The following is a 12,569-nucleotide window of genomic DNA, read 5'->3' as shown; positions in this document are numbered from 1 at the left end:
TGGCTTTTTTTCCCCAGGGGATGAGGCCAGCGGGCAGGGAAGACAAGCCGCGAATGAACGAGAGGCTTTTGACGGCAGAAACATCTTAAAGGTTGGAGGAAGTCAACCAATATGCTGTAAAATATTCATCTAAGAAGAACATGTTTGTGTTTTTTATCGCAGATATTTGCGGCACATCATTTTGGAGAGTTGGAGCTGAACACAGTGTGTCTCTCGCAAAGATACTCAACCGACTGCACGGGCTACTACGCCTCTGCAGGAAGCATCCAGTTCTCCTGAGGTATCACAGCCCACAGACTGTGTTCCAAGTGGGGAATTTAGAGAATGGGACATAATTGGCTGCCACACTGGACTTGTGTGCTCTAAGTCGCTCTGTCCAATAGGGGGCAGCAACATTCTTTTTTTTGGTCTTGGACAGCCACTAAAAATCAACGGAGGGTTGCCAAAATGTAATATTATACAGCAATAAAATACATATTAAAAATGTGAATTAGTGTGTTTAAAAATGTTTAATTTAATACTTTAACAATGGCAGATTGATGCAAATAATATTGCTTTTATAACAGAGGTGTCTAAAGTGCATTTGCACCCCGCAGCTAATGTTTTAACGGCCTGCGGCTCATTCTACAAATACTATTTACAAAACCCCAAACCAGTGAAGTTGGCACGTTGTGTAAATCGTAAATAAAAACAGAATACAATAATTTGTAAATCATTAACTTAGAATTTAATGGCAGCAACACATTGCAAAAAAGTTGGCAATGGGGCATTTTTACCACCGGCTTTTGAACTTTGCGCCTATAACAATCCGGATGGTTCTTTTCTTTTTTGGTCCGAAGGACACGACGTCCACAGTTTCCAAAAACAATTTGAAATGTGGACTCGTCAGACCAAAGAACACTTTTCCACTTTGCATCAGTCCATCTTAGATGAGCTCAGGCCCTGCAAAGCCGGCAGGGTTTCTGGGTGTTGTTGAGAAATGGCTTTCGCTTTGCATAGTAGAGTTTTAACTTGCACTTGCACATGTAGCGACCAACTGTAGTTACTGACAGTGGTTTTCTGAAGTGTTCCTGAGCCCATGTGGTGATATCCTTTACGCACCGATGTTGCTTTTTGATGCAGTACCGCCTGAGGGATCGAAAGTCCGTAATATCATCGCTTACGTGCAGTGATTTCTCCAGATTCTCTGAACCTTTTGATGATATTACGGACCGTAGATGGTGAAATCCCTGAATTCCTTGCAATATCTCGTTGAGAATTGTTGTACTTAAACAATTTGCTCACACATTTGTTCACAAAGTGGTGACCCTTGCCCCATCCTTGTTTGTGAATGACTGAGTATTTCATGGAAGCTGCTTTTATACCCAATCATGGCACCCACCTGTTCCCAATTAGCCTGTTCACCTGTGGGATGTTCCAAATAAGTGTTTGATGAGCATTCCTCAACTTTCTCAGTCTTTTTTGCCACTTGTGCCAGTTTTTTTAAACATATTGCAGGCATCAAATTCCACATGAGCTAATATTTGCAAAAAATAACAACGTTTCTCAGTTCGAACGTTAAGTATCTTGTCTTTGCAGTCTATTCAATTGAATATAGGTTGAAAAGGGTTTGCAAATCATTGTATTCTGTTTTTATTTACAATTTACACAAAGTGCCAACTTCACTGGTTTTGGGTTTTGTAAAAAAAAAAACAGAAAAGTTGAGTAAAAGAGCAAACAGGTGAAATGTAACGAGAAACAGTTGCAAAGTTGACTCTAGTAAGACAAAGCTGCCATGCGAGCTGTTTTTTTCTTTAAAGCTGTCATTGCCCAAAAATAAAAATAAATCAAAATCAATATTGTTATGGATTATTGACTTATTTAAGGCTATAATTACTTCATGTCAAAAATTCCACTTTGGAATATTTTTTAAGAAAAGGACATCCATCCATTTTTTTTTACCGCTTCTCCCTTTTGGAATATTCCACTTTGATTTTTTTTATTGCATATTGCACTGCAATATTGCATATTTTGTGTTTTTGCCATAAAAAAACAGTGTTTCGACAAAAAGGGCACAAAACATAAAAAAACCCAACAACTTTAAACCGACAGATAGACCAGAGGTTGATCTAGAGCAGGGGTGTCCAAACTCTGACTTGGGGGCCGCATTGGGCTAAAAAAATTTGGCCGGGGGCCGAAGTAACGTATGTGTGTGTGTATATATATGTGTGTGTGTATGTATATGTATATCAATCCCGGGCTCGGGATCTTTCTGTGTGGAGTTTGCATGTTCTCCCCGTGACTGCGTAGGTTCCCTCGGCTACTACTCCGGTTTCCTCCCACCTCCAAACACATGCACCTGGGGATAGGTTGGTTGGCAACACTAAATTGGCCCTAGTGTCCGAATGTGAGTCTGAATGTTGTCTGTCTATCTGTGTTGGCCCTGTGATGAGGTGGCGACTTGTCCAGGGTGTACCCCGCCTGAGAGAGGCTCCAGCACCCCCCGCGACCCCAAAATAGACAAGCGGTAGAAAATGTGTATATATATATATATATATATATATATATATATATTATACATATATATATATATATGTGTGTGTGTGTGTGTGTGTGTTTAAATGTGCTATATAAATAAAGTGGATTGGATTGGATTGTGTGTATATATATGTGTGTGTGTATATATATGTGTATGTATATGTATGTGTGTGTGTATATATATATATATATATATATATATATATATATATATATATATATATATATATGTATGTATGTATGTATGTATGTATATGTGTGTGTATATATATGTGTGTGTATATATATATAATATATACACACATACATGTATATATACATATACACACATATATATGTATATATGTGTGTATATATTTATATATGTGTGTGTGTATATATATATGTGTGTATATATATATATATTTATATATATAGATATATATATACTATATAAAGTGCACTCTTTATTTATATATTATTTTTTTTTAAATATAACAAAAAAAATATATATATAAATATATATATAAAGTAACTATATATGTGTGTATGTGTGTGTACATATTGATGGATATATAATTAATATGATGGATATATAATTAATATAATTGGATATTCAAAAGTATGTGAGTGTTTGACTCCTAACTTGCTTACTTCTGTGATGACCCTCTTAAAGTTTTATAATCAATCAGAAATATCAAGCAGCTAAAATGTGTCAAACATGGACAAGTGTGGAGAGAGTGTTTTATATTTTTCCCATCATGCACTCTAATGGATTGAAATCGGTGTATTTTTTTTTTAATGTTGTTTGGATGTTTTTCATAAAATCCACAATGTTCAGTGAGCAGGTTGTGTTATGTGTGACAATGTGTGCTGACCTTTATGTTAGTTGCATTTTTTTAGGGAAGGTTGTTTGGATTGCGTCTTATAAGTGGATGCTGTGCTATTATTTCAAAGTACTTTCAAGGGTCATTGAGTTGATTTACTCACATTGGCCACAAGATGCAGCAATTATGTAGCATTCAGAGCCCGCCTGGTATTTAAGATTAATTTGAAAGCACTCCAAGTGCGATGCTTTGTTGTACTCATGACGTCTCGCGGGCCAAATTGAAGACGCGGGCTGTAGTTTGGACACCCCTGATCTAGAGATTTAAGCGTTTAATAAAAAAATGTAATACATAATATATGAACTTTTTAAATTTTTTTTATGACTGATCAAACTTGAGTTGAGCCCTAAAGGTTAAAAAAAAGTACGTATTGTATTAGTTTTAAACATGAAAAATACCAAATTGGTCCCCACATGCTTTGTTTAAAGAGTGTGCGATCCACAGTGGAAAAAGTTTGGACACCCCTGTTTTATACAGTATATCACTGTGCAAAACCCGGATGCTTCTTTGATTAGATGTCACCTTTTATGTAGTTTTATCTTCATCGTCCTGGATTCAATTTGCATAGTCAATCTAATGCCACCTTTTAAAATAATCCCATTTTTATGCAGAGCTTGTTCCAAAATACTCCATCAGTGTCACACTCAGGTATGCAGAACCTCACCCAGAAATGGCCAAAGGTGTATTATTAAAATCTTAATATATGCCTCCTGCAAAAGGTGACCTTTTAAGATATATGTTTTTTACAAAAAGTCAAAGCACAGGTGAAGTTAGTAAAGTGCCTTTTAAGGTCGCTTGTTCTACCCCCAAGCCTTAAGCACAGAGAGCGAGTGAGGCTTCACCTAACCAAAGCTTTTGACTATTTTAAGCCAATGTCAGCTATGTGATGGATGCAGAGGCGATGATTTGACAGCATTAAAGCAGCAAGATGACATTTCACTTTGAAGCCCCCTCTGCCGCTGCTGCAGCTACTGCCGATATATGACTTTTCCCCTGTTAACAAGCTTGAATCTGCCGTTTGTGTTGCAGCCTGATCAAACATGGGCAGTCAGAAAAGATAAATGTGATCCCAGACTCGTTAGTGAAGTGTGGCAGGGTTCCTCGTTTTACAATGTTAAAAGAAAATCTTTGAAATACCACACTAATCATCAGAGGTGGGTAAAGTAGCCTAACATGGTGAAGTAAGAGTACTGTTACTTAAAGTACAAAACCCCAAACCAGTGAAGTTGGCACGTTGTGTAAATGGTAAATAAAAACAGAATACAATGATTTGCAAATCCTTTTCAACTTATATTCATTTGAATAGACTGCAAAGACAAGATACTTAACGTTCGAACTGGTAAACTTTGTTATTTTTTGCAAATATTAGCTAATTTGGAATTTGATGCCTGCAACATGTTTCAAAAAAGCTGGCACAAGTGGCAAAAAAACTGAGAAAGTTGAGGAATGCTCATCAAACACTTATTTGGAACATCCCACAGGTGAACAGGCTTATTGGGAACAATTGGATGCCGTGATTGGGTATAAAAGCAGCTCCCATGAAATGCTCAGTCATTCACAAACAAGGATGGGGCGAGGGTCACCACTTTGTGAGCAAATTGTCCAACAGTTTAAGAACAACATTTCTCAACGAGCTATTGCAAGGAATTGAGGGATTTCACAAATCTAGGGTCCGTAATATCATCAAAAGGTTAAGAGAATCTGGAGAAATCACTGCACGTATGCGATGATATTACACATCTGTGAAGGCGCCATTAATGCTGAAAGGTACATACAGGTTTTGGAGCAACATATGTTGCCATCCAAGCAACGTTATCATGGACGCCCCTGCTTATTTCAGCAAGACAATGCCAAGCCACGTGTTACAACAGCGTGGCTTCATAGTAAGAGAGTGCTGGTACTAGACTGGCCTGCCTGTAGTCCAGACCTGTCTCACATTAGAAATTGTGTGCCGCAATATGAAGTGTAAAATACCACAATGGAGACCCCAGACTCTGGCTTATGAGGGCCAAAATCCACAGAGAAATGTCTTATCTGCCGAATATGATTTAAACCATTGGAGGTCTGTCCCTGAAAAAGCCCACCCAGTCCTACAAGGTGGTCAACAGTGCCAAAGGTTGCGCGGCGATCGAGCAGAACCAGCGTTGTACATTTACCAGCATCAGAGGCCATCATGATGGCATTTTCTGTGGAATATAATTGACAGTAACCAGGCTGAAATGTATCAAAAATATTGATTGTTGATTTAAAGCTGAGACTAACTTATTTGCCACAACTTTTTATTTTTTTATTTTGGACCGAAAGGGCAGTTCGGAGATGGGCAGATAGTTGCTAAGAACGGAGGGGTTAAGGTTTGGCGTTTTAAGAACAGGCTGGACAACTGCCTGCTTGAAGTAGGATAGAACACAACCGGAAACCAGTGAGCAATTGATTTTGGAGAGCATGGATCGGTCGATAGTTCTAAAAAACTTTTTTTTAACGAAGTTGTGGACAGGATGTCTAATGGACTAGAAAAGATCTTCATTGGACGTGCAAGATCTGCTCAGGCTTGTGAGGAAACGAGTGAGAACTGATCAAAAAATGACTGTTGTTGTGGCTATGACACTGGCAACTTTTGTTGACAAAAAACATTTAAAAAAATCAGTGCAATCCTTATCCGAAGATGCAGGTGGAACTGGTGGTTGTGTACCAGTAATGTCATTTATGGTGTCGAAAATGACCTTTGGATTTCTTTTATTGGCGGTAATAATATTTGCAAAAAATTAGGCTGTGGCTGTCACGATCGGCTTAGAACCCCAACACAGAGAAGAAATGGTAAATGGATTATACTTGTATAGCGCTATTTTTACCTTCAAGGTACTCAAAGCGCTTTGACCCTATTTCCACATTCACTCATTCACACACACATTCACACACTGATGGCAGGAGCTGCCCTGCAGGGCCCTAACCACGACCCATCAGGAGCAAGGGTGAAGTGTCTTGCTCAAGGACGCAACGGACGTGACTAGGAAGACAGGGGGATCAATTTGCAACCCTCAAGTTCCAAATTGTCCAAATTTATAAGTATCAAGTTCGCCATTTAAAATCTCTAATGCTAATCAGTAGAGATGTCCGATAATGGCTTTTTTGCCGATATTCCGATATTGTCCAACTCCTAATTACCGATTCCGATATCATCCGATACCGATACAGTCGTGGAATTAACACATTATTATGCCTAATTTTGTTGTGACAATGTAACAAGGTTTTCCAAAATAGATCAACTCAAGTTATGGAAAAAAATGCCAACATGGCACTGCCATATTTATTATTAAAGTCACAAAGTGCATTATTTTTTTTTAACATGCCTCAAAACAGCAGCTTGGAATTTGGGATATGCTCTCCCTGAGAGAGCATGAGGAGGTTGAGGTGGGCGTGGTTGGGGGTGAGGTGGGGGGGTAGGGGGTATCGGAGGGCGTATAATGTAGCATCCCGGAAGAGTTAGTGCTGCAAGGGGTTCTGGGTATTTGTTCTGTTGTGTTTATGTTGTGTTGCGGTGCAGATGTTCTCTCGAAATGTGTTTGTCATTTTTGTTTGGTGTGGGTTCACAGTGTGGCGCATATTTGTAACAGTGTTAAAGTTGTTTATACGGCCACCCTCAGTGTGACCTGTATGGCTGTTGAGCAAGTAGGCCTTGCATTCACTTGTGTGTGTGTGAAAAGCCGTAGATATTATGTGACTGGGCCGGCACGCAAACGCGGTGCCTTTATACCACGCCCCCAATATTGTTGTCTGGGTGGAAATCGGGAGAAATTTGAGAGAATGGTTGCCCCGGGAGATTTTCGGGAGGGGCACTGAAATTCGTAAGTCTCCCGGGAAAATCGGGAGGGTTGGCAAGTATGACTGGGAGACGCAACTGCTCTGTACTTCTCCCTACGTCCGTGTACCACTCCATACAGCAGCGTTTTAAAAAGTCATAAATTTCACTTTTTGAAACCGATACCGATAATTACATTTTAAAGCATTTATCGGCCGATAATATCTGCAGTCCGATATTATCGGACATCTCTACTAATCAGTAGCATGTCTATGGAAAATCAAATATAAATTAGCATCAAGCTGCCTTAAGGTACTTTTGAGTGCCTTCTTCTTGCTTTGTTGGCACATAAAAACTGTAACATTACCCCGAGGCAGGTTGGTTTAGTCCGCTCTGAGTGCTCGCCTGCTTGTTTCCTAACCAAGTGTTTGAGCCAGTGCGAGTCTGCAACTGGACGTGACATCATGCGCAACAAAGGTATCAAAATCTACGCAAATCTTTACCCGGTAGTACCGATGGACTTTCGGTGGATACCTATAAAAGTCCTGAATTAATATTTGAAATAATACAAATAATAACAAAATGAGCAATCAAAAAAGAAGTAAGGGAACATAACTAAGGACGCACACAAAAGGTGTGGAGAGACAAAAAAAGCACACAAAGGGTGTGATGAGGGAACAGTTAACGCTATGAAACAGAGCCATAGGTACGAGAAGCGTGAGTGGAGCCAAAGCAGAGGAGTTGAACATGACTGGAAGGATGAACCATCAAAAATCTACTGGCGCCGAGTGAATGGGCTGGAGAGCTTAAGTAGTCGGGAGAAAAGGAGTATCAGGTGTGCGCGCAGATGGCTACACCCCGTGACCCAGAAACTAGGCACTGCAACAAAAAGAAGACAGGCGGATCATGACACTGGCCACCTTATCCATAGAATTGAATTCAACTAACAGATCTTTTCGATTGAGACGATGGACAAGAAGCAACGAATATCATCGTATATTCACAGCTGCAATTTTACGGGACTTTAAACGAGCAGTTTCATTAAGAATAACAAAGCCGTGGGAACTAAAAGATAAAACTTGAGTATCAATTTTAGCATCGATGTTGTAAGGCTGCGCAACACTGAAGTGAAGTGAAGTGAATTATATTTATATAGCGCTTTTTCTCGAGTGACTCAAAGCGCTTTACATAGTGAAACCCAATATCTAAGCTACATTTAAACCAGTGTGGGTGGCACTGGGAGCAGGTGGGTAAAGTGTCTTGCCCAAGGACACAACGGCAGTGACTAGGATGGCAGAAGCGGGGATCGAACCTGGAACCCTCAAGTTGCTGGCACGGCCGCTCTACCAACCGAGCTATACCGCACCTATACTGCTTGTTTCGGTTGTTTTAAAAAAAATGTTTATAGCCGTCAAAGAAGAAAAATCTATAAATTAGCCGCGCCGTTTTGTTATCCGCAGGCGTCTAAGTGTAGGGAGAAAGTAGTGGCTTATAGTCCGGAATTTAAGATATTTTGGATTTAAAAGTTACAATACAGGTGAAGCAATAAACACTGAGGCGCCGCTTTGAAACATAGTTAGCTAAATTGTTCCTCTTTATTTAACGGCTAACGTCCCTCCGCCGTGTTTAAGGGACTTTTAAATCACTAATCCAAATGAAGTAAGTTTCTTCCAAGTGTCAACACTGCAGGACGAGGAATAGCTAAATATGCTTCTGACACACATTGTTTGACAGACTTTAACTTAGACTTCCTTTTATGGTCATTCAAATTTGAACTTTACAGTACAGATAATTGTACATTCATTGTACAATGTTAAATTCCTTAGACTTTTTTTGTGTCATGACAGAATACAATTTGAAAGAAACTATATTCCATACTTCTCATCGTGCAATGTTTACATTTTGTATAGTGTCGGAGGCAGATATTTACATATATCCGAATTTAAGTGTTACTTCTTTTATTTCATAATCATATTACAAAACAGCTAGTGTTTTTCTTCCAATTGTGGTCTTTTGGTTGTCTGCAAATACTGTGGGCTTAACCTTGAGTGAGGAATGTAAGAAAGAGAGATACTCCTTTCTTTTATCTCTTCTCATGTCCAGGTGCAGAGGACAGTGGGCATGTGTTTTGGCTGGAGGGACAAGACCGCGAGGGTGGGAGGAAGAGTGACTTAAGAGGGGAGAGGGTTTTTCAAGGGGGGGCAGACCATCTTGGCGGCACGATTGAATGTTCTATGCTGGACTGGTCTCAATGTATATGCAAAGCTTTGCAAATATATTACAAAATACCTATTCTGTCTCTGGTGGTTTTTCTACTCAGCTTTAAGTGTCGTAAAGAGCTTGGGAGCGACTTGTGACTTGAATTCCCTGGGAGGAACAACTGGTCCAAACGCAACAATTTGGGGGCTTCGTCCGGTGCGACACGCTGAGAATTGGACACCTCTTGCACTCTTCTGGACAGACTCACTAGTAGCCAAACATAAAACAAGGTAAGCAGAGCCTTTTTCTAAAATCTGCTTTAGGAGTCTGTCTTGAAGTATGTAAGTCAAACACTGTTTGTACCCCAGACACAGAGTGGACATTTTGATGGATTGATTGCATTTTTGCCTTGTCCGCCATTACATAAAAAGTTGTAAATAAGTGGTCAACTCGTGTCATTGTGTCTCGACTACCGTGACGGGCAGTTTCATTGACGAATAAACTAATAGTTGGGTGTAGCTCACCCTGGGTCATTGGTCGTCGCCTAAACGAGTAACGGGTTCGAGGCCCTTCGTCTGGGACGTTTAGTTTTTTTTAAACTTTTTGTTTACCGCACCGCAGACTTCAGTATCTGCAAGGCTGAGAAAAAAGCTGAAATATATCAAAAGTCAGAGATGTGTCTTTGTTTTGTTCTGTTAGTTTGACTACCTCAGTTGTTTTCAGCAGCCCCGGGTTTGTGTTTTGGTTTCCATGGGTGCGGATTAGTTTCACCTGCCTCTGATTCGTGTTCGGGATGCTCACCTGCTCCTGGGCACTAATCAGAGAGCTACATATTCCTGTCTTTCGCCACACACTGTCTGGCTTGCTTATTTGTTTCTATGCAACAAGTTACGTCGTTGATTTACCTTTGGATTCATATGCTAAGCACCCCTTGTTCGCTATTCCGTTAGCTTTCTGTGCTATCGGCACGCTGGTGCTCGTTTGGTTTGTATCCTGCATGATTTAGAATAGAATAGAATAGAAAGTACTTTATTATCCCTGGGGGAAATTCAGCACCACAGTTCACTCACATTTATGGACATTAAATCATTTTCTTGCCTGCTTATTGCCTCCGGAGTTTTCCGTCTGCATTTCGAGGTTTACTGTCACGACCTGTCACATCACTCCCTGACTTATTTGGAGTTTTTTGCTGTTTTCCTGCGTGTAGTGTTTTAGTTCTTGTCTTGCGCTCCTATTTTGGTGGCATTTTCTCTTTTTTTTTGGTATTTTCCTGTAGCAGTTTCATATCTTCCTTTGAGTGATATTTCCCGCATCCGCTTTGTTTTAGCGATCAAGAATATTTCAGTTGTTTTTATCCTTCTTTGTGGGGACATTGTTGATTGTCACGTCATGTTCGGATGTACATTGTGGACGCCGTCTTTGCTCCACAGTAAGTCTTTTCTGTCGTCCAGCATTCTGTTTTTGTTTACTTTGTAGCCAGTTCAGTTTTAGTTTCGTTCTGCATAGCCTTGCCTAAGCTTCAATGCCTTTTCTTAGGGGGCGCTCACCCCGACGTTCCATGTACCATGTTAAATTCCATAGGCCTTTGCAAGCAGATTAGTCTCGCTTAACAAGTGGCTGGCTAGCTTCTGTAGACAACAGGGACTAACGTTTATTGATAATTGGCCCTCTTTCTGGGGCAAACCAGGCTTGCTGATGAGGGACGGCCTTCACCCTAACCAGGAAGGCGCCATCATCCTGTCTAAGAACATAGACTACTGTTTAAGTCACATTTGACTAACTACACTAGAGCAAGCCCGGTCACAGGCAATTACAGAGCCTGCTAGTCCGGGTGAGGAGTCAGTTAAGCTAGAACTAGCCAGCACCAGGCTGGATAATTCCTGTACGCATAGCAATTTTCTTAGAATAACACACAACTCACATAATGTGTTTTCTGTTGTGAATGTGTCCGGGGTAGATATGCATTCTACTGAGGTGGCAAATCATGATGCGTTCAGTCGATCGCAGCATCAAGCAAACAATCTGAAAATTCCCGTCGTATCAATTCCTAGATATGGTCGAAACTATTTAAAGTGCACTACGTATAATAAACGCAACATTATTAATATTTCTACTACGGATAATTTAAACAAAAACTCGTCAAAACAGCCCAATATATATAATATGGGCTTTTTAAACATAAGATCATTGTCTCCCAAAACGTTATTAGTTAATGAGGTCATTAGAGACAACAATCTTAACGTCATTGGTCTTAGCGAAACCTGGCTCAAACCAGACGAATTTTTTGCCCTAAATGAGGCATCTCCTCCTAACTATACGAATGCGCATATTGCCCGTCCCCTTAAAAGGAGTGGGGGGGTCGCACTAATATACAATGAAAACTTTAACCTTACCCCTAACCTAAATAATAAATACAAATCGTTTGAGGTGCTTACTATGAGGTCTGTCGCACCGCTGCCTCTCGATATGGCTGTTATCTACCGCCCCCCAGGGCCCTACTCGGACTTTATTAATGAATTCTCAGAGTTCGTTGCTGATCTAGTGACGCACGCAGACAATATAATCATAATGGGGGACTTTAATATCCATATGAATACCCCATCGGACCCTCAGTGCGTGGCGCTCCAGACTATAATTGATAGCTGTGGTCTTACACAAATAATAAATGAACCTACGCATCGCAACGGCAATACGATAGATCTAGTGCTGGTCAGGGGTGTCACCACCTCCAAAGTTATGGTACTCCCGTATACTAAAGTAATGTCCGATCATTACCTTATAAAATTCGAAGTTCTGACTCATTGTCAACAAACTAATAATAATAATAACTGCTATAGCAGCCGCAACATTAATGCTGCCACAACGATGACTCTTGCTGACCTACTGCCTTCGGTAATGGCACCATTCCCAAATTATGTCGGCTCTATTGATAACCTCACTAACAACTTTGACAATGCCCTGTGCAAAACCATTGATAGTATAGCACCGCTAAAACAAAAAAGGGCCCCTAAAAGGCGCACCCCATGGTTTACAGAGGAAACCAGAGCTCATAAATTATCATGTAGAAAGTTGGAACGCAAATGGCGCGCGACCAAGCTTGAGGTTTTCCATCAAGCATGGAGTGATAGTTTAATATCGTATAAACACATGCTTACCTTAGCTAAAGCTAAATATTACTCAAATCTCATCCG

The 12,569-nt window shown here is 40.2% G+C and overlaps 1 protein-coding gene across 1 annotated transcript in view; it reads left to right on the top strand.

Annotated features, from left to right (window-relative positions):
- The window catches only part of ascc1 (activating signal cointegrator 1 complex subunit 1), a 14,253-nt gene extending 13,763 nt beyond the window's left edge, over positions 1-490 (top strand). Inside the window, exons 8-9 of the mRNA XM_061966564.2 lie at positions 18-91; positions 163-490. Of these exons, the coding sequence (XP_061822548.2) occupies positions 18-91; positions 163-279 (191 nt within the window). The 3' untranslated portion in view covers positions 280-490. The remainder of the gene's footprint in view (positions 1-17; positions 92-162) is intronic.
- The last annotated feature ends 12,079 nt before the right edge of the window (positions 491-12,569 follow it).

This window comes from Nerophis lumbriciformis, linkage group LG11 (genome assembly GCF_033978685.3).
Source record: "Nerophis lumbriciformis linkage group LG11, RoL_Nlum_v2.1, whole genome shotgun sequence".
NCBI lineage: Eukaryota > Metazoa > Chordata > Actinopteri > Syngnathiformes > Syngnathidae > Nerophis > Nerophis lumbriciformis.
This window is presented reverse-complemented; position numbering and strand designations above follow the sequence as displayed.